The sequence below is a fragment of the Notolepis coatsorum genome (assembly GCF_963971535.1).
Source record: "Notolepis coatsorum genome assembly, chromosome: 10".
NCBI classification, from domain to species: Eukaryota; Metazoa; Chordata; class Actinopteri; order Aulopiformes; family Paralepididae; genus Notolepis; species Notolepis coatsorum.
The window spans coordinates 134,604,344-134,626,369 of NC_140174.1; the positions used below are offsets into that span (position 1 = coordinate 134,604,344).

At 47.3% G+C, this 22,026-nt stretch overlaps 1 protein-coding gene across 3 annotated transcripts in view; it reads left to right on the plus strand.

Moving 5' to 3' along the window:
- Positions 1-22,026, plus strand: part of LOC311235984 (rapamycin-insensitive companion of mTOR-like) — a 121,560-nt gene that overhangs the window by 51,102 nt on the left and 48,432 nt on the right. For all 3 annotated transcript variants that reach the window (XM_084323536.1, XM_084323537.1, XM_084323538.1), the window contains exons 22-29: positions 1,516-1,642; positions 2,010-2,174; positions 2,789-2,865; positions 3,639-3,717; positions 3,862-3,971; positions 4,908-4,995; positions 5,192-5,284; positions 13,430-13,536. In XM_084323536.1, coding sequence (XP_084179662.1) covers positions 1,516-1,642; positions 2,010-2,174; positions 2,789-2,865; positions 3,639-3,717; positions 3,862-3,971; positions 4,908-4,995; positions 5,192-5,284; positions 13,430-13,536 — 846 coding nt within the window. The remainder of the gene's footprint in view (positions 1-1,515; positions 1,643-2,009; positions 2,175-2,788; positions 2,866-3,638; positions 3,718-3,861; positions 3,972-4,907; positions 4,996-5,191; positions 5,285-13,429; positions 13,537-22,026) is intronic.

The window sequence follows — 22,026 nt, forward strand, 5'->3', positions numbered from 1 at the left end:
ATAACGTCGGGTGCTGGGATCGAACCCGGGTCGGCCGCGTAGGTGCGCGAGGCACTATGGTATGTGCCACGAGGGCGCCCCTGTTACATGCGGTTCTTAACTACTAACACCATCCCTGGGCTCAAGCCTCACACTTTTCTTCTTCTGACCTTACCATGCCATTAAGAATGATCATTGCATTTATATAGCGCTTTTCTAGACACACTCAAAACTTTTTACATTGCCTCCTTCACCACCACTGTGTAGCACCCAACCTTGGGCTACGCAGGCTCAATGGCTGCCATACACTGGCACCAGGCGCACATCACACTACACAATGGCTGAAAGGCTCAGGAGACAGGATTAATATCAGCCAATTAAGGGGGGAGGGATGATTAGGTGGCCTTGATGTCAGAGACCTGATTGGGAATTTGGCCAGGAACGTTGGGGAACCCCCTACTATTTGCGACAGGAGCCCTGGTTCTTTAACGACTGAATTCTGATAATTAAGGTAACGTTTACTTTAGACTATTATTATAAAAGTGTCATTTGTTCCATTTGATAAACTCAAAGTCTCCCAAAACGCTGCCAAGAGAGTAACACAAGACTCTGGAAGGTTTGACTTTCTCCACAGCTTAGGCTGCCTTTGTCTCTCGTTCCTGCCCTTTCACGGCCGGCATCGGCCTGCGTCTCGGGTGGTGGGATCGTAATCAGATAGCGCTCAACTGCATGCGATCCCAGGTGTAAACGCACCCAAGACTCTTTGAGGATGGATTGTAAACCGATCACCCGAACCACCTCCGGAGGTGATCGGGGACACGGTGTGACCACATTGAGTGTAAATACAATCACGTTTTCCAATCCACTGACGACAAGTGGGAACGAGGGTTTGTGTGTCACCGCCTTGAGGAGGTCATGCACACATACACACATACAAACACGGGTCGCAAGCGGTTCAACAAACAAAGCTTGCTAATATAAGCAATAGGCTATTGAATACGGCAACATTATCAAAAATGGGTTGAGTTTCGATTGCGTATGGATGGAGGGAGTGAGACGAGATGTCTGGTGTCAATCGATTGTAACATGCGAGGTTATCTGCTTTTCGTGCCGTCAGGACAGCTGAAACACAGCCAATTGTCCACTCTCAACTAAAAACATACCTTGACACTATCTGAAAAATAACCCTCTTACATACTGACTTTTTACTGGTATGTACCATAATACATTGATACTATTCTTATACTACTACCTATCTTGCTAATATGCACTCAAACTGTAACACACAAGCTCAATATTATTTGACGAACAATGCCACTGACCCTTAGCTGCCAGAGATGTACCCCTCCTGGTGACTGTAAGTCGCTTTGGATAAAAGCGTCAGCTGCTAAAGGACTCAATTGTAAATTATATGTTGAAAGCGCAATCTGATTTCAACGTGGACATTGAGAGAAACGTGTTAATGCCAAGTCTAAATGTAATCGGGTTGAAATTCATTATCAAAACACAATTAATGTCTGGTGTGAATTTCCTCAGCCTGCTGAACCTGAGCTCGGTGAAGAACCAGGATGCCGTGCTGAAGCTGGCCGTGTCGACACTGGACTACAGTAGAGACGGCCTGGCTAGAGTTATCCTCTCCAAGATCCTCACTGCTTCTACTGACGTAAGACTACTCTACCAAATGGTTAACCCTTCCACTGCGACAATACAGAAGGTTAACCCTTTCACTGCCACACGGCAAAGGGTTAACGGCGTCTGTAGTGTGGTAGTGAAAGGGTTAAACTTCTGTAGTGAAAGGGTTAATGGCTAAAGATCTGGGCTTGTGACCAGTGTTGCCACAAAAAGATAATGTCCACCACAATTGAATATCGGCTTCAAATATCTGCTATCAGCCTCTTTGATTTACTAGTAATCCGTATCGGCTCTGAATGGTTGGAAGGCCCGTCTGCATGGACAGGTCTCGTTAATATACTCAGGACTAACACCTCTCCCTTTTTTTGCTCTCCCGCTACACCTCTATCTCTGAGCAGACATGCAGGCTGTACGCCACCAAACACCTGCGCGTGTTGCTGCGTGCGGGCGTGGAGTTCTTCAGTAGCTGGGGCATGGAGCTGCTGGTCACCCAGCTCCACGATCACAGCAAGGCAGTTTCCATGGAGGCTCTGGATATACTGGATGAGGCATGCGAGGACAAGGTGACTGCTGGGAAACGCACACGTCATTGAGAATATTAATAATAAACCATAGGGGACATAGAAACAAACGAGCAAACGGTATTCTAGAATGGACTACAGTTGATTCTAGTAAATGGACTGCATTTTATATAGCGCTTTTATCCAAAGCACTTTACAATTTATGCCTCACATTCACACACCGATGGCAGAGGCAACCATGCAAGGTGCCAACCTGCTCTTCGGGAGCAGTTGGGGATTAAGTGTCTTGCTCAAGGACACACGCTGCCAGGAGGAGCCAGAATCTAACCGGAAACCTTCAGATTACCAGACAACCGCTCTACCTACTGAGCCACTGGTCGCCCCTAGTCTTAGCTGTATCCTAGCAACACGTCAAACATTCCACTGAAACTGTCAGTTTTTAGACATAAAATGTATCAAATTAACACAACATATGTTTTCTTTACCACATCACTGAAAATCGAAATACTACTCGTAATGATCTGGTATAAAGAGACTAGTGATTAAATCAGCTGTTCTTCTGAGTCTTAAGGTGTGGTTTGTTATTCTGTTGATGGTGGTGCATTGAGTGTTGTGGCTTCCTGCTGTCTGACTTTGTTTGTTGTGCCGTTTCCCAGGCCAACCTCCACGCTCTGATCCAGCTCAAACCGGCCCTGTCGCACCTGGGAGACAAGGGTCTGCTGCTGCTGCTCAGGTGGGCCCGCCCGCAAAGCACACAAAACATACACCAGTGTCCTGTGTCAGTCCACATTATGATACAAAGCTGGCCTTTTTTAAAGGTACACAAAGGCAGTTTGGGAAGAGACATTTGTTTGCATTTGCAGAGCTTGTGAATAGTTTACAAAACATTTGGACTAATACGTGAAATCCTTATGTTGTCGTGAATCTAAACAAAATTATTCCGAGGCACAAAATGTAGGACAGTTGTAAAACATACCTTATAGTAGCAATTCGGGCTCTCCCAAAACCTCACAGTGTACCTTTTAATGTTCACACGCCTTCACTGCTGACGGGGTGCGCACACGATCCTTGAAGTGCTTAAAGTGCTTGATACATTTTTTTTTATAAGTCAAGGCCTGGAATTCCTTGAAAACAGCCCATTTTTTAACAAGGTGCTTAAAAAGTCGTTGAAATTCAAATCAACCATTCACATTGAATGTTTTGTTCATCCATGATCAAATTGTTCTTTTTTTTTGTTCCGTTTTAATAAAATCTGACGAGTCGCTGTCTCGCGCGCTCCAACTGCTTTTCCTCATTTCTTCGCGTGTGATGCTCTATCTTGCTTTAGCACTTTTAAAACAGCATTTAAAAGTGAATTGTATCCTTCAAGTGACATCCTTGAAAATGAAAAATAGTGCTTGGAAAAGTACTCAAGTCCTTGAATTTCATTTAGCAATGTCTGTGGGAACCCTGGTCTAAAGTGTGCTTTTCTCTGCATCCTGTTTGACCGCTCGTTGTATTGGTTAGGTTTCTGTCCATTCCAAAGGGGTTCTCCTACCTCAATGAGAGGGGCTACGTCAGTAAACAGCTGGACAAATGGCAAAAGGTACACCAATGCTTGCGAGCGACAAGATAAACTTCACCAATATTTGACCAATATTGCATTTTTAGTAAACTTGCGTTTGAGATGGCGCCCAATCTGACAGAGACATCATTGTTTTTCTCCTCGGACCTGCGGTGGCCTGAGCAGGAGTACAACCTGAAGTACGTGGACTTGATAGAGGAGCAGCTCAACGAGGCGCTGACGACGTACCGCAAGCCCATCGACGGAGACAACTACGTCAGACGCAGCAACCAAAGGTCACCTACCTATAGAACTGTGTATAAATATGAGAAATGTTAAGAACTATTAAAGGTGCTGTAAGTGGTATTTTCTTGTGTGAAAATAAGTGGTCTAATAAGTGGTCTACATGTTAAAATAATAGCTCTACACACTCCGACAGCCATCACTGATATAGAGTGTTTGGTCAGTAATATGGGTCTCCCAGTCCCTCCGCTCTGCAGTAAATACAAAATAAATTTTCTGGTGTCCCGTTCCCATTTTTTCCAATCAGGAGAGAGAACTCCACAATGCGAAAATGGTCTGACAAAAATAAGAAATAAAAACTAGTTGTAAGAAGAAAATGTATCCTTGAAACAAGTAAAATAATCTACCAGTGCAGTAAGCAAATTTGGCTTAGCAAGGTTTCTTGAAATAAGTAAAGATATCTAGGGTTCTCTCTCCTGATTGGATAAAGTGGGAAGGGATACCAGGAAATGCATTTTCTGTTTACTGCAGAGCGGAGGGACCGGGAGACCCGCGTGATTACATATGCACGCCGCATTTCTCGGAGCCGCTCTCTGATTGGCACTGACTGACGCTCTCTGATTGGCCTCTGAAGCGTTTGCCCAATCCGTGACGAGCTGTGTCTTTGCCCATTTCCTCGTCAAACAGCCTGCAAACTACCTGGTGTTCTATCGCCATGCTCTAAGACAAACTCTAACCTTAACCAACTTCGAAGAGTGCCTAAACTTAACCAGTGTAGAAACAGGCGTCGGCCAATCAGAGAGTGTCTCCGAGAAATGCTGCGTGCATATGTAATCATGCGGGAGACCCATGTTACTGACCAAACACTCTATATCAGTGATGCTGTCGGAATGTAGAGCTATTTAACACTTATTTTGACAAACGGTTAACAGTGACCTGGGAAACTGAAGTGTGTGTTTCTAATTCATCTCTCGTTGTCCTGGTTCTAGGTTACAAAGACCAAATGTCTATCTCCCAGTGCACTTGTACGGGCAGCTGGTTCACGATAAGACAGGCTGCCATCTACTGGAGGCTCAGGTAACTGCAGGGATTTAATTCACAGCCATGTTCCACACAGTATAGTAGTCTTTATTTAATTATTTCTACCTGTTTCATTTTGTACGATTCTTGCTCTAAGGAGCCCTCGGGTTGTGTGTAGATTCAACTATCAAGAGAAGAATCAACAGACTCCTCCCTCTCTTCTCTTTTCTATTCGTCTCTGTCTCGTCTCCAGAGTGTGGTTCCTGACCTCAGCTACACGGTTCGTTCCCCAATGCTGGACACCTGGGAGGGCATCAAGCAGCTGAAGGCCGCGCTCTGGGCCCTGGTCAGTTTACTGTCAAATTAACACCATGCCATTCAGTCACTACAGGGACGCACCACCACCCATACCACCTTTTCACTGCTGACCAGCAGCTCTATTGTTCACTCTCTGTCGGTCGGTTTGGTTGGTTGGTCAAAAATGCCTCCACTCTCTAGCAGCCACAGGTTTCGTCCTAGGAGGCTGAAATTTGGCATGGAGGTCAGGTGTGTGTGACTGTTAGTCTGAGGTTATTAGACTAAGTATAGTACCAGAGTACTACAGACTGTTAGCCTGAGGTTATTAGACTAAGTATAGTACCAGAGTACTACAGACTGTTATCCTGAGGTTATTAGACTAAGTATAGTACCAGAGTACTACAGACTGTTAGCCTGAGGTTATTAGACTAAGTATAGTACCAGAGTACTACAGACTGTTAGCCTGAGGTTATTAGACTAAGTATAGTACCAGAGTACTACAGACTGTTATCCTGAGGTTATTGGACTAAGTATAGTACCAGAGTACTACAGACTGTTAGCCTGAGGTTATTAGACTAAGTATAGTACCAGAGTACTACAGACTGTTAGCCTGAGGTTATTAGACTAAGTATAGTACCAGAGTACTACAGACTGTTAGCCTGAGGTTATTAGACTAAGTATAGTACCAGTGTACTACAGACTGTTAGCCTGAGGTTATTAGACTAAGTATAGTACCAGAGTACTACAGACTGTTAGCCTGAGGTTATTAGACTAAGTATAGTACCAGAGTACTACAGACTGTTATCCTGAGGTTATTAGACTAAGTATAGTACCAGAGTACTACAGACTGTTAGCCTGAGGTTATTAGACTAAGTATAGTACCAGAGTACTACAGACTGTTATCCTGAGGTTATTAGACTAAGTATAGTACCAGAGTACTACAGACTGTTATCCTGAGGTTATTAGACTAAGTATAGTACCAGAGTACTACAGACTGTTAGACTAACTACAGTACCAGATTACTACAGACTGTTAGACTAACTATAGTACCAGAGTACTACAGACTGTTAGTCTGAGGTTATTAGACTAAGTATAGTATCAGAGAACTACAGACCGTTAGACTAACTACAGTACCAGAGTACTACGTTATGACGTCCGTACCATCGCAACCAAGGACGGGACAGTATCTGACTGTCTGAAGATAAGATGGATGGCCTCCCCCCCCTCCCCATCCTCACGCAAACCTCCCCCCCACGAGCACGACTGGCGGCGTGCACGGAAGGAGGGGTGGATCCCTCGACTGCCTCACACGCCCAAAACCCTAAGCCACTACCCTCTCCTTAACTCCCACCCCCCACTCTCCGCCCTCCCTCCCATCCCCCAAATTCCCTCCCCCGAGGGTGCTTCCTGAAGCTCACTGACTTTCGACATAAATGAACATTGTATCAACAAATGTGCTTTGTTTTGTATTAATTTAGGGTTGTGCCATTATTATTATGCAAAGATAATAATTGTGATTAATTCTGTAATGAGTTGTGTGTTTCTAGCATCCTTGACACCCAAGGACAACGATGGAAATAAGTCAAGAGGCTTTTACGTTACTATCCTTGACAGCAATGTAAGCTGGATTAATGATCTGTTTATGTTGTGGAGTCTAAATAAAAACCTGAAACCTGAAACCTACAGACTGTTAGTCTGAGGTTATTAGACTAGTATAGTACCAGAGTACTACAGACTGTTAGTCTGAGGTTATTAGGTTATTATTGTGACGGGGAACATGAATGACCACAAGGTGGCGAGATACAACGTCAGGAGAGCAGTAATGGAGGCAAAACGGCGTTATAGGGATAAAATTGAACTTCAGTTTGAACAGGCTGACTCTAGAGGTATGTGGCAGGGCCTCAGAACGATGACGGATTACAAAGGCACCTCCCTCAAACTGAACAGTGACATCTCCTTAGTAAATGATCTCAAATGAGCAAATGAGGCTGTGAATAACAACACCAGCCTACAAACCACTGCAAAGGAGGGGGGGGGGGGGGGGGGGCGCTGCTGATGGAGATTCAGTGTTCAGGATAACAACATGAGGTGAGGAGGACCTTTAAGAAAGTGAATATCAGGAAGGCAGCAGGACCGGACGGCATCCCCGGCCGCGTCCTAAAAGTCTGTGCCGACCAACTGGCCCCGGTATTCACTGACATATTTAACCTGTCCTTAGAACAGGCTGTCATCCCCACCTGTCTGAAGAAGTCCACCATTATCCCTGTACCCAAAAAATCTACACCCGCTTGCCTCAACGACTACCGCCCTGTAGCTCTCACCTCCATAGCCATGAAGTGCTTTGAGAAGCTAGTGAAGGGCTACATCTGTTCCTCCCCATCAACCTGGACCCCTGCAATTTGCATACCGCCCCAACAGGTCCACGGAGGACGCCATAGCCCATGTGCTGCACACAGCAGCATCACACCTGGACAAGAGGCAGGGGAACTATGTGAGAATGCTGTTCATCGACTACAGCTCAGCATTCTATACCATAGTCTCCTCCAAACTCATAGCCACGCTCAGGGACCTGGGCTTGAACTATGACCTTTGCCAGTGGGTCTTGGACTTCCTGACGGGTAGAGCCCAGGTGGTAAGAGCAGGCAACTGCACCTCCTCATCCATCACGCTTAACATAGGGGCCCCCCAGGGCTGTGTTCTGAGTCCACTCATCTACTCCCTGTACACACATGACTGTGTGGCACAGCGGAACAACAACACAATCATAACATTTGCCGATGACACAGTAGTGGTGGGCCTGATCTCTGCCAACGACGAGAGGGCCTACCTGGAAGAGGTAGAGAATCTGTTGCAGTGGTGTCAGGAGAACTGCCTCTCCCTGAACGTCAGCAAAACAAAAGAGATGATTGTGGACTTCAGGAGGTCGGGGGTCAGGGACTACAGCCCCCTCAGCATCGACGGGGCACCGGTTGAGAGAGTGAACAGTTTCAAGTACCTCAGAGTCCACATATCTGAGGACTTGACATGGACCACACACATTGACAGTGTTGTGAAGAAGGCACGGCAACGCCTCTACTTCCTCAGGCGGCTAAGGAAGTTCCAAGTCAGTCAGAAGATCCTTAAGAACTTCTACTCATGCACAATAGAGAGCATCCTGACTGGCAATATCACCTCCTGGTTTGGGAATAGCACCGCACAAGACCGTAGCAGACTACAGAGAGTGGCCCGTTCAGCCGAACGCACAATTGGAGGGGAGCTTCCCACTCTCCAGAACATTTACAACAAGCGGTGCATGGGTAAGGCTAAGAGAATTATCAAAGACTCCAGCCACCCAAACAACTGCCTCTTTGAACTGCTGCGGTCAGGCAAGCGATACCGGAGTCTCATGGCAAGCACAGAAAAACTCAGAAGAAGCTTCTATCCCCAGGCCATCAGGATGCTCAACGAACAATAACACTATGTAACAACCATAAAATGCACTCACAGCACACACATCCACACGCACACACTCACTTTAAACAAACAACTCACTGCAGCACCCACTTTACACACTTTAAAACACCTAAACACACTTTATATTTATTGGTAAAGAATTTGCACTACAACCCATACCTCATTACACCTTACTGTAAACTGTACCTAAATTGTACTTCATCCCATTTCTGCTTTGCACTATATAGTATATTGTATAGTATATTGTATGGTAACTCAGTTACTTCTACTCTGCATTGAACATTGTACATATGTATTGTACATACTGAACACTTGTGTCCACGTACGTGACTTCTATTTTTTACTTGCTATACTTATTTTATTTTATACTTATCTATTTTGTCTAGCACAGTCTCTGGAGCGTAACAGAAAGAAGCATTTTGTATAAAAGTATTCTGTACTTCTGTATGACAACTAATAAAGAAACTTGAAACTTGTATAGTACCAGAGTACTACAGACTGTTAGCCTGAGGTTATTAGACTAAGTATAGTACCAGAGTACTACAGACTGTTAGCCTGAGGTTATTAGACTAAGTATAGTACCAGAGTACTACAGACTGTTAGTCTGAGGTTATTAGACTAAGTATAGTACCAGAGTACTACAGACTGTTAGCCTGAGGTTATTAGACTAAGTATAGTACCAGAGTACTACAGACTGTTAGTCTGAGGTTATTAGACTAAGTATAGTATCAGAGAACTACAGACCGTTAGACTAACTACAGTACCAGAGTACTACAGACTGTTAGTCTGAGGTTATTGGACAATAATCATTAACTCATTGACCGTCACGCTGTTTTCCCATCTCTACTCAATGGCGCCAGCGTTATTGACCATTTTAGCGATGTTTGCTGACCCATCGTGTGTTCTGTATTATAGCTATGGAGACAATAGTATGGCTCATTTGACAGGCATTGTTCATAGTCCAAAACTGACTAACCAGTTAATTTCTACATACCGTAGTTTGTGTGCTATTCCATGCTAAACATCGCCCCTTTCCAAAATAATCCAGTATTTTTTCATAGGCCGCGAGATATGACGCGTTATATGCATTATGCCCAAGTCGTTCGGGTTGCTCGCCTGAAACTCCAAATACTTCCAAATCAAAGGTATATAATATACCATATACTTTCCTTGCCCTATTTTTTGTCCTGATTGTAAAGCGACCTTGGGTTCTATGAAAGGTGCTATATAAATTTGATTTATTATTATTATTATTTTATGTGTCTTCACAAAATCATCAAGGGGGGAGGGGGGTCGTTTTAACTCGAAACTGTGATCGTTACCAAAAGCATGTTTTAGGTCCGGTAAAATACGACACTGATCGGTACAGAAGCATGTTTTAGGTTTAAAAATATATCAGCAGGATACCTAAGATAGACCTTACCTCAGTCAGAAGGTACTCCAAAATGAATAAATCCCAGTCGTCCCATGGCGATCGCGATTACTCGTGTATATTGGGCATGGCTACCATACGGGAAAGAATAGGTCTGAGGCACCAAATCTTCCACCGATTGCTATGTTCTGATCCACTCTGAGGTGGAAGCAGCTGGAGGTAACTCAATAGGGAGGTGTAGTGGTTACGTCATTGCCATTTTTTGTGTTCCACCCTCTGTCCAACCCAATGCATTTCCCCATTGCCCATTTCTAAATCGTCTCGTTTAAAACAAATAAAGCATTAACATTTGCATGGTGTACCTTTCTGTGCTTATTCATCCACAAGCTATAGCTCAAGATGAAAATATTAGCAATTAATCATAAAAAAAATCGCCAAATTTTATATCAACAAAAAATGCTTAAAAAATAATGTTAGTGATAGAAGGGAACTCATTTTATGCAAAACTGTAAAGCTTTTCAATTTCCATGTGGCAGAATTGTTACAATAGCCGATAATCCATTTCCCCAATGATAAATCCCTATACGGGTGGAACAACCAATGACGTCAGACTACACCTCCCTATACTGGAAGACAACTGATATCCCCAGTTCAAAAGGTAGGCGATACTGCCACCTGGCGGGATTCGATCGTCATTGCAATTCCTTAAATAATTTTTTTGGTTCTCACTTTTTCTGTATTTTTGCTCTCATCCCAATTTAGTCATTATGCCAATTCCCGTCCTGGTCGTTGCACGCATTGCCCCACTGTCGGCCTAGGGAGGGTGTAGACTACCACATGCCTCCTCCGATACATGTGGAGTCGCCAGCCGCTTCTTTTCACCTGACAGCGAGGACTCTCACTGGGGGAATGTAACACGTGCGGAGGTTCACGCTATTTCCCCTCGATCCCCTCCCTGCTGAACAGGCGCCCTGACTGACCAGTAGGAACCGCAGTTTACAACGACCAGGACACATACCCCGCCGGCTTCCCACCCACTAACACTGCCAATTGTGTTAGTAGGGACGACTGACAAAGCCGGAGGTACCGCTGACAGCTGGATTCGATCCCAGAGTCTGCGGTGGTAGGCGAGTGCCTTCTCCACTGCGCTACCCAGCTGCCCGTCATTGCAATTCCAACATAGCCAGCTGTGCCAGGGAGACCCAGGCAGCTCAGAGCGAGTTTAGAACGGGGATCAAAGGAAAAAGATAGAAGGAACAAAAAACGAGATATCTTGTTTTTGGCGCTCAAGCATTGGCGACGAAACACGAGATTATTCGTTTTTGGCGCCCAATGAGTTAAGATATAATCCATTTTATTCATTAGAGACATCAAGTGGCTTTGTTTTAGGTTAGGTTAGGGTTACTTTATTTGTTCAAGGGGGACAGCGTGAATGAATGAATGAATGAATGAAAACTTTATTTAACAGATTGCAGAATGGGTACAATACAGTACGGCTCAATACATACAATTGTTAAGGGGATGCAGACCAGAGAAAGACGTTTGTCTTGTTTCCATCAGGGTCCCCCATTTTCAATTCATATAGACATTTATGACATACACAACATACATGACATTTATGGCATAGGGACATATAGGTATTTAGTACCGATACATTTGTGACACAAACGGTATTCAAATATACAGTACTGTTACCCCTAGATCCTGACAGAGTATATACATATGATGGGGAGGGGACTGTACACTAGGAGGGGGTTGGTGGGTGGGAGAGAAATATACATACGGCGGGGAGGGAATATATACATGCGGTGGGGAGGAGACTGTCTATTAGGAGGTGGTGGGGGTTTTGGGCATTTACGGTGGCCAGTTTCGAATTGCAGCCTCCCGTAGGTGCTCTTTAAGAGCGGTTTTGAATGTGGGTAGTGATTCACATTCCTTTACAGCTTTGGGTAGGGCGTTCCACATTGTTGTGGCATAATTGCGAAACGTGTTTAGTCCCTTGTTTGAGCCGAATCTGGGTTTTACATGATTTGTTGAGCTTCCTCTGGTGTAGTGGTTGTGGTATTTTGACATGTACATGGGTACCCCGGTCGTATAGTGTATCTTGTAGACCAGGCCCATTGCAAGTTGCTGTACTCTGTCGTCTACTCTAAGCCATCCTAGGCTGTCAAAGTGGGCAGGGGTGAGGTGGGTTCTGGGGTTCAGGTCAAGTAGTAGTCTGACCAGTTTGTTTGTAATTTTGTTTTAAGCGCCTTTGAGGTGCTTTGGTACCATGAGGTGCACGCATAGTCGTAGTACCCTTGAATGAGTGCTCCTGCCAGAGTCTTCAGGGTATTCTTGTTTACCAGAGAGGAGATCCGGTACAAGAATCTAGTTCGTTGGTTGACTTTTTTTATTACATTGGATGCCATTTTGTCACAGGAAAGATTTGCCTCTAGGATGGAACCCAGGTAGGTAATTTCGTCTTTCCTTGTGACAATATTGTCACCCACTGTAACTGAGAATCCGTCGGTCTTGCTGAGTTTGTTATTTGAACCGAAGAGAATGGACTCTGTTTTGCCCATGTGTAATGATAGCTTGTTATCAGCGAGCCATATGCAGATGTTGCCTAGTTCTGTGCTGAGGGTTTTTTCAACCTGCAACTTGTTCTTGTCAGAGACCAGCAGGGCTGAGTCGTCCGCAAACAGGAACAGGTTGCAGTCACAGGCATAAATTAGGAAGAGTAGCGGTCCTAGTATGCTTCCTTGTGGAACACCACAGCTCACTGTGAGGGGGGGGGATAGGGTACCGTTTACCTCCACCATCTGTTCTCTCCAGGTAGGATTGCATCCAGCTCACTGATAAGCTATCAAAACCAATTGCTTTTAGCTTGTCCATCAGAATGGAGTGATTGACAGTGTCGAAGGCCTTTTGTAGGTCTAGCATGACCATGCCGCAGTATTTGCCTGCGTCCACCTCTTGTTTGATGTGGTCGTTCAAATAGAGGAGGCATGTGTCAGTGGAGTGGGATGTTCTGAAGCCAGATTGGAATTCGTAGATTAGATTTTTTTCCGCCAGGTACTTTTCGACCTGTTCGTAGACTATTTTCTCCATGACTTTCGAGATGGAGGTAAGAATAGAAACAGGGCGGTAGTTGCCTGGGTCTAATTTGCTGCCCTTTTTGTGCATTTTAAAAACGTAAATGTACCCAATTTTAGCCAAAAGGCTCATTTCTGACGTGTGGTCGTTGCTATTCTCCAAGGACCAATGCCCTATTTTATCTCTGTATCAGCCCAATATCCAACACCCGTCTTAGTGTGGGTGCATCCCAAATCGTAAGGCTGTTCCCGGAAATAATGTTTTAACCGTATCTCTGTTTAATTCCTGCAGGGTAACATCGGCTCTTCAAACTGGGGTCTGAATCTGCTGCAGGAGGAGAACGTTCTCCCCGACATCCTGGTCCTGGCTCTGCACTGCGAGGTGCTGTCTGTACGAGGGTAAGAGAGTGTTCCTGTCTGTACGAGGGTAAGAGAGTGTTCCTGTCTGTACGAGGGTAAGAGAGTGTTCCTGTCTGTACGAGGGTAAGAGAGTGTTCCTGTCTGTACGAGGGTAAGAGAGTGTTCCTGTCTGTACGAGGGTAAGAGAGTGTTCCTGTCTGTACGAGGGTAAGAGAGTGTTTCCTGCTGTCTGTACGAGGGTAAGAGAGTGTTCCTGTCTGTACGAGGGTAAGAGAGTGTTTCCTGCTGTCTGTATGAGGGTAAGAGAGTGTTCCTGTCTGTATGAGGGTAAGAGAGTGTTCCTGCTGTATGAGGGTAAGAGAGTGTTCCTGTCTGTACGAGGGTAAGAGAGTGTTCCTGTCTGTATGAGGGGAAGAGAGTGTTCCTGTCTGTACGAGGGGAAGAGAGTCTTCCTGTCTGTACGAGGGTAAGAGAGTCTTCCTGTCTGTACGAGGGTAAGAGAGTGTTTCCTGCTGTCTGTACGAGGGTAAGAGAGTGTTCCTGTCTGTACGAGGGTAAGAGAGTGTTCCTGTCTGTACGAGGGTAAGAGAGTGTTCCTGTCTGTACGAGGGTAAGAGAGTGTTTCCTGCTGTCTGTACGAGGGTAAGAGAGTGTTCCTGTCTGTACGAGGGTAAGAGAGTGTTCCTGTCTGTACGAGGGTAAGACAGTGTTCCTGTCTGTATGAGGGTAAGAGAGTGTTCCTGTCTGTACGAGGGTAAGAGAGTGTTCCTGTCTGTACGAGGGTAAGAGAGTGTTCCTGTCTGTCTGTACGAGGGTAAGAGAGTGTTCCTGCTGTCTGTACGAGGGTAAGAGAGTGTTCCTGTCTGTACGAGGGTAAGAGAGTGTTTCCTGCTGTCTGTACGAGGGTAAGACAGTGTTCCTGTCTGTATGAGGGTAAGAGAGTGTTCCTGTCTGTATGAGGGGAAGAGAGTGTTCCTGTCTGTACGAGGGTAAGAGAGTGTTCCTGTCTGTCTGTACGAGGGTAAGACAGTGTTCCTGTCTGTATGAGGGTAAGAGAGTGTTCCTGTCTGTCTGTACGAGGGTAAGACAGTGTTCCTGTCTGTACGAGGGTAAGAGAGTGTTCCTGTCTGTACGAGGGTAAGAGAGTGTTCCTGTCTGTACGAGGGTAAGAGTGTTTCCTGCTGTCTGTACGAGGGTAAGAGAGTGTTCCTGTCTGTCTGTACGAGGGTAAGAGTGTTTCCTGCTGTCTGTACGAGGGTAAGAGAGTGTTCCTGTCTGTACGAGGGTAAGAGAGTGTTCCTGTCTGTATGAGGGTAAGAGAGTGTTTCCTGCTGTATGAGGGGAAGAGAGTGTTCCTGTCTGTACGAGGGTAAGAGAGTGTTCCTGTCTGTACGAGGGTAAGAGTGTTCCTGTCTGTACGAGGGTAAGAGTGTTCCTGTCTGTACGAGGGTAAGAGAGTGTTCCTGTCTGTACGAGGGTAAGAGAGTGTTCCTGTCTGTACGAGGGTAAGAGAGTGTTCCTGTCTGTACGAGGGTAAGAGAGTGTTCCTGTCTGTACGAGGGTAAGAGTGTTTCCTGCTGTCTGTACGAGGGTAAGAGAGTGTTCCTGTCTGTACGAGGGTAAGACAGTGTTCCTGTCTGTATGAGGGTAAGAGAGTGTTCCTGCTGTATGAGGGGAAGATAGTGTTCCTGTCTGTACGAGAGTAAGAGTGTTTCCTGCTGTCTGTACGAGGGTAAGAGAGTGTTTCCTGCTGTCTGTACGAGGGTAAGAGAGTGTTCCTGTCTGTACGAGGGTAAGAGAGTGTTCAAGTCAAGTCAAGATTTTTTTTTTTTTTTTTTTTTTACTTTTGACCAGTCACCTGGTTCTTTTAGCGTTTATCGCTTTTTCTTCGCATTCATACTTGGTCAAGTTCGACCGACAGAGCAGGCTGAAAGGGTTCAGATGGGGGGGAAAGACACTCTGGGAAAGGCACGGCTGCCGTCCGGGATTCGAACGCGCTCTGCCCCAGATCCGCGCGAGCGCGGTTGTCCACGGCGCTGAAATAGCACTCGCGGTACGTGGTGAGCTACTGGAGCTCCCCTAAGTCAAGAGTTTTAATTGTCACGGCATACAAGTATACAATGAAATGCGGGTGGTCTTGCCCGCGACGATGTGCAATACAGTGGTACAACATATAATAGAATCATATAAAAATACAGTGGTACAACATATAATAGAATCCAATAAACAACAACAGTGCAATAAACCGGTAACATGGTGTGACATCTCGGTATCTGTACATAGTATTTACAGAGCATATAGGACATGCTAGGTAGCTTTAGTAGTGCAATACACTGTTCCTGTTGTTATACTAATTTAAAGTGGCCTTTCCTCTTGGCCATAAGTGTGCGTGTGTGCGGCATGAGTGTTAAAGTGGCTGCTAGTGTGTGAGCGTGCTCAGCGTGCGTGTCGTGTGTGTGCTTGTGTGTGCTTGTGTGTGGATAGTTCAGTTTCTGTGGCTCTCAATGTTCATTGTTCAAGGCTCTGATGGCCTGGGGGAAGAAGCTGAGCCTAAGCCTCTCCGTCCTAGTAGCTGGGGTTCGCAGGCGTCTGCCTGACCTCAGCAGCTGGAACAGGCTGTTATTGGGGTGGTGGGGGTCTTTCATTATTCTGCAGGCTCTGGATTTGCACCTCTTGTTGTATAGAACCTGCAGGGTAGGTAGCGCAATACCCGTGGTACGCTCGGCTGAGCGCACCACTCTCTGTAGGGCCTTCTTGTCCTGTGCCGTGCTGTTTCCATACCAGGCAGTGATGTTTCCGGTCAAGATGCTCTCTACAGCTCCTGAGTAGAAGGACTGGAGTATCTTCCCCGATACTCTGAACTTCCTTAACTGTCTCAGGTGGTAGAGGCGCTGCTTCGCTTTCTTTACTACTGTGTCTATGTGTGTTGACCATGTCAGATCCTCTGAGATGTGGACCCCCAGGTACTTGAAGCTGCTCACCCTGTCCACGGTAGCCCCGTTAATCATCAGTGGTGTGTGTGTCTCCTGCTGTCCTCTCCTATAATCCACGATCAGCTCCTTGCTTTTACCAATGTTCAGGAGCAGGCTGTTGTCCTGGCACCAACGTTCCAGTACCTCAACCTCCTCCCGGTAGGCCTTCTCGTCGTTGTCCGAGATCAGCCCCACCACCACTGTGTCGTCTGCGAACTTCACTATGGAGTTGGAGCTGAACTTGGCCACACAATCGTGTGTGTAGAGTGAGTACAGCAGGGGGCTTAGAACACAGCCCTGGGGGGACCCGATGCTCAGGGTGATGGTGTTGGAGGTCTGACCCCCCACCCTGACCGCCTGGGGTCTTTCACTCAGAAAGTCCAGTACCCAGGCGCTCAGGGCGGAGCTCAGACCTAGCTCGATCAGCTTGTCCACCAGTCTGGTGGGGACTATGGTGTTGAACGCTGAGCTGTAGTCAATGAACAACAGTCTCACATAGCCCCCCTTCTGACGGTCAAGGTGGGAGAGAGTGCTGTGCAGTACCTGGGAGACCGCGTCGTCAGTGGACCTGTTTGTCCTGTATGCAAATTGCATAGGGTCCATATCACTGGGGAGGGAGGCACAAATGTGGTCCTTGACCAGCCTCTCGAAACATTTCATGACCACAGAGGTGAGTGCCACCGGTCTGTAGTCATTTGGACATGTTGGGGAGGGTTTCTTCGGTACAGGGATGATGGTAGACATCTTGAAGCAGGCAGGGACCACTGACTCCGCCAGGGATTGATTAAATATGGCGGTCCTGTTATACCATCTGGGCCAGCAGCCTTCCTGGTGTTCACCTGCATAAATGCTCTTCTCACACTGTGTTCCGACAACGAGAGAGCGCCCCCGCCCCCCCGCGGTTGCCCCCCCCCCCCCTCCACAACAGCCGGTGCGCCAGTGACGTCACTAGCCAGAGGACTAGCGGCGACACTGTCTACACCGAATCGAGACTTTTTTGTCTCACGTGACAACGGCGTCACGCGATCTTTGTTTGTATGCAGGGATTAAAAAAATGGAGTCGTGATCGCTCGCGCTTGCAGCACCCATCAGTGGCGGAGCCGCTACAGCCTTGTAGCCGGCTCTGAACGGGGTGTAACAGTGGTCGAGTGTGTTTCCCCCTCTTGTGGAGCAGGCGATGTGCTGAAAAAAGGACGGTGTTATGTATTGGGTTGGGTTTGTCCCAGGGCGATCGCCGTACTCGCCCTGTATATGTACGTGGTGATTGCGCACCTGTGTTGTTATGGTTTTTACCTGCTATCAAGATAAAGCCTCGTTACTGAGTACCTCCGTGTCTGTGATGATTCCTTGTTATACTACCCGATCAGATATAACAAATTGGCGACGAGGACGACGGAACTGCGCGGCATCCTTGGTCGAAAGAAAAGTTGGACTTTGGAAACTAAGTGGAGGACATTTGGTTGCCATTAGCAACGGAGCTAATACGTGTACCCTGAGCGGCTAACGGAGCTATGCGGCGGACTGGTAACGTTGATGTGTGTGTGAATGTCGGATCTAGACACAGCCAGTGATAACAACAGTACGGACAAACAAGAAGTGCATGTCGTAACAAGAACAATGGCTGGAATATTGGGGAGTATCGGCCCCTTTGATGAGAGCGTGGAACAATGGAGTTCATATACGGAGAGATTTGATTTCTTTGTGCTCGCAAATGACATTAAAGACATTAAGATTGTGCCCACGTTTATGAGTGTGATTGGGGCAAGGACTTTCAACACTCTACGAAGTTTGGTACGACCGATAAAACCGGGGGAAATGACATATGCACAGATTGTTACTGCATTGACGGGACACTTTTCTCCTAAACCACTCCTGATAGCGGAACGGTTTCGGTTCCATAGGAGGAATCAAGAGGAGGGGGAAACTGTAACAATGTTTGTAGCAGCACTTAGGAAATTATCTGAACACTGTGAATTTAATGAGGTATTAAATGACACCATCAGGGATAGACTTGTGTGTGGACTGCAAAGTGAGGCAGCACAAAAAAGACTGTTAACAGAACATGGGCTCACCCTACAAAAGGCCATTGATGTCAGTGTGTCAATGGAATTGGCAGCCAGAGAGGCACAACAACTGAGTGCGTCTGCCAAAGTGCATCAGGCTTTTAATGTAAACCAAAGACAAATGTCAGGACAGGGCATGTGTTTTCGGTGTGGCAAGCCAGGGCATCAAGCGACGGAATGTTGGTGCAAGGAGTTAGAGTGCCGGTGCTGTGGCAAAAGGGGCCACATTGAGCGGGCATGCCGTAATAAGAGGAGCGAAGCACCGTCGCAGCTCAGACAACCTAGGTTTCAAAAAGAGGCATTCAAACCTAGGACCAAGAAAGGCGTATACCAGGTGGAACACAAGGCTGTTAGTGACTCCTCTGACGAGGAGTATCCACTACACATACTAACTGTGGCGGGTGGGTCTAGTGGCTACTGGGTGTTACCTTTGCTAGAGGGGAAACCAGTGCGTATGGAGATAGACACCGGCGCGGCGGTGTCACTGGTGTCAGACAGAGTGTATCGACAATCACTGAAACACCTACCACTGCGGCCAGCCCGAGTGGTGCTGAAGACATATACCGGAGAAGCGGTGGCCCTAAAAGGGGTCACAGAGGTCAAAGTGGAGCTGAACGGACAGCACGCTAAACTACCACTCTATGTGGTGCATGGCGACTACCCCTCCTTACTGGGACGGGCGTGGATGGAGAAAATACAATTGGACTGGCCCGCGGTGCGACTGGTGACACAGGGGGACACAGGGTTACCCGCAGTTCTTAAGAAACATGCTGATGTTTTTAAAAAGGAGCTCGGAAGCATGAAGGACATTACGGTGAAGCTGAGAGTTAAACCAGGCAGCACACCTAAGTTCTTGAAAGCGCGGCCAGTGCCCTACGCCATCAGGCCCAAGGTGGAGGCGGAACTGGATGCTCTGGTGAAAAGTGGGGTGCTGGAGCCAGTTAGCGTCAGCGATTGGAGTACCCCCATCGTGCCCATTGTAAAAAAGGATGGGGAAATAAGGGTATGTGGTGATTTCAAGACTACATTGAACCCAGTGCTGGAAGTGGAGAAATACCCCTTGCCTCTTATCGAGGACTTGTTCGCTGGCCTGTCTGGCGGCCAGAAATTCAGTAAAATTGACCTCCGCCATGCGTACCTGCAGATGCACGTGGATCAAGACTCCAGAAAGTTTCTGACGGTTAACACCCACAAAGGGTTGTTCAGGTACTGTCGGTTGGCATTCGGGATAACCTCAGCCCCTGCTCTGTTCCAAAGGGCGATGGATCAGATTTTGTGTGGGTTGCCTGGGGTACAATGCTACCTAGATGATATCCTGGTGACGGGGAAGGATGACAAAGACCATCTTCAGAACCTGGATGAGACCCTGCAGAGGCTGCAGGATTATGGACTGAGAGTCCACAAAGGAAAATGTGAATTTTTTCAGTCTTCCATCGAATACCTCGGCCATGTAATTGACGCTGCAGGGCTGCACAAGGCTCCTTCAAAGACTAAGGCCATTGTGGAGGCTCCTGCCCCCCAAAATGTGGCCCAACTCCGTTCATACTTGGGACTACTGAACTATTATGGACGATTCATGAAGGGTCTCTCGACAGCGCTGAAGCCGCTGCACCAACTGCTCTGTCGGGAGAAGCCATGGGCCTGGACTGAGGAGTGTCAGAAGGCTTTCGTAGCATCAAAAGAGACGCTGCTGAGGTCAGAGGCCTTAACGTACTTTGACCCGGCATTGCCGATACAGCTGGCCTGTGACGCATCCCCATACGGAGTAGGGGCGGTTATCTCCCATATCATGCTGGATGGGGTAGAGAAACCCATTGCTTTTGCGTCCAGAACACTGAACAAGGCTGAATCAAATTACGCTCAAATAGAGCGTGAAGCACTAAGCATCGTGTTCGGCATACGAAAATTTCACCAGTACCTTTTCGGGAGACGGTTCACACTCCTGACCGACCACAAGCCACTCACGACCATACTAGGTCCGCATGTGGGCATCCCACCGCTCGCAGCGAGCAGGATGCAGAGATGGGCATTGCTCTTGTCTGCCCATGACTATGCAATTAAATATCGGAAGTCAGAATTGCATGGTAACGCAGACGGCCTCTCCAGGCTACCGTTACCCGTGTCAAAGCCAGGCCCGGGTCAGATTGACATCTTTTATTTCAGTCAAGTGGAGAATGCACCAGTCACCGCGCAACAGGTGAGGAGGGCCACTAGGAATGACCCAGTGTTTTCACAAGTAATGGACTCCATCGTAAAGGGGGGGAGAATGAAGGACACACCCGAGCTCAAGCCTTTCATCTCTAGACAACATGAACTGTCGACTCAAGCTGGGTGCCTGCTCTGGGGAAGAAGAGTGGTCATCCCTCCTTCGCTGCGTAAGTCCATGCTACAACAACTTCATACGGCACACTGTGGCATGGTCCGTATGAAAGAGGTCGGACGTAGCTATTTTTGGTGGCCCGGGCTGGACAGCAACATCGAAGAAAAGGCTAAGACATGCCCCACCTGTCAGCGGGTCCGTAATGCACCCCAGCCGGCACCACTACACCCCTGGGAGTGGCCAAGTGAGCCATGGAAACGGCTACATGTTGATTTTGCTGGGCCGTACGAAGAGAAAATGTTCCTTGTGGCGGTAGACGCCCACAGCAAATGGCCCGAAGTGGCAATAATGAAATCCACAACGGCTGAGCGGACCATTGAGAAACTGGGGGAAATGTTTAGCCGTTTCGGGTGTCCAGAACAACTGGTGAGTGACAATGGGCCCCAATTTATCTCTCAGGAGATGGACACTTTCTTAAAGGTCAACGGAGTTAAACACATTAGATCTGCACCCTACCACCCAGCAACTAATGGGTTAGCTGAGAGATTTGTGCAGACTTTGAAACACAGCCTAAAGGCGTCACAGGGACAAGGTAGTCTCCACCAACGCCTTCACGGTTTCCTCTTAACCTACCGGAACACCGCACACGCAACCACCAAGGCATCCCCAGCAGAACTGCTCCTTAAGAGACCGCTGCGCACCAACCTGGATCTTCTCAGACCACCAGAGGAAGCAGAAATTGTGTGGCATGAACAGGATAAGCAAGTAAGAAGAAGAGCATTGAGAGCCAAGACCAGGGCTTTCAGTGCTGGTGACCACGTACTGGCACGGAACTACCATCGTGGACCGAAGTGGGTGCCCGCCACTGTAGTCCGACAGACAGGACCGCTGTCCTATACAGTACAGACAGACAGTGATCTGGTGTGGAAACGGCACACAGAGCAGTTATTGGGGAGTGTAGAGACCCCTAGGGAACCCCAATCCACTGCTGGAATTACAGAGCTGTTTTTGAATGACACTCCAACTATGCAGCCGGTGTCAATTGACTTGCCTTCCCTGGAAGAGCCTACAGTGGCCTCACCCACCCAGGAGGGTGATGATGACGCCGACACCCCGGCACCAAAGTCCATGCCACCGACGCCACAAATGGACAGTGGTGACCGCCGATATCCAA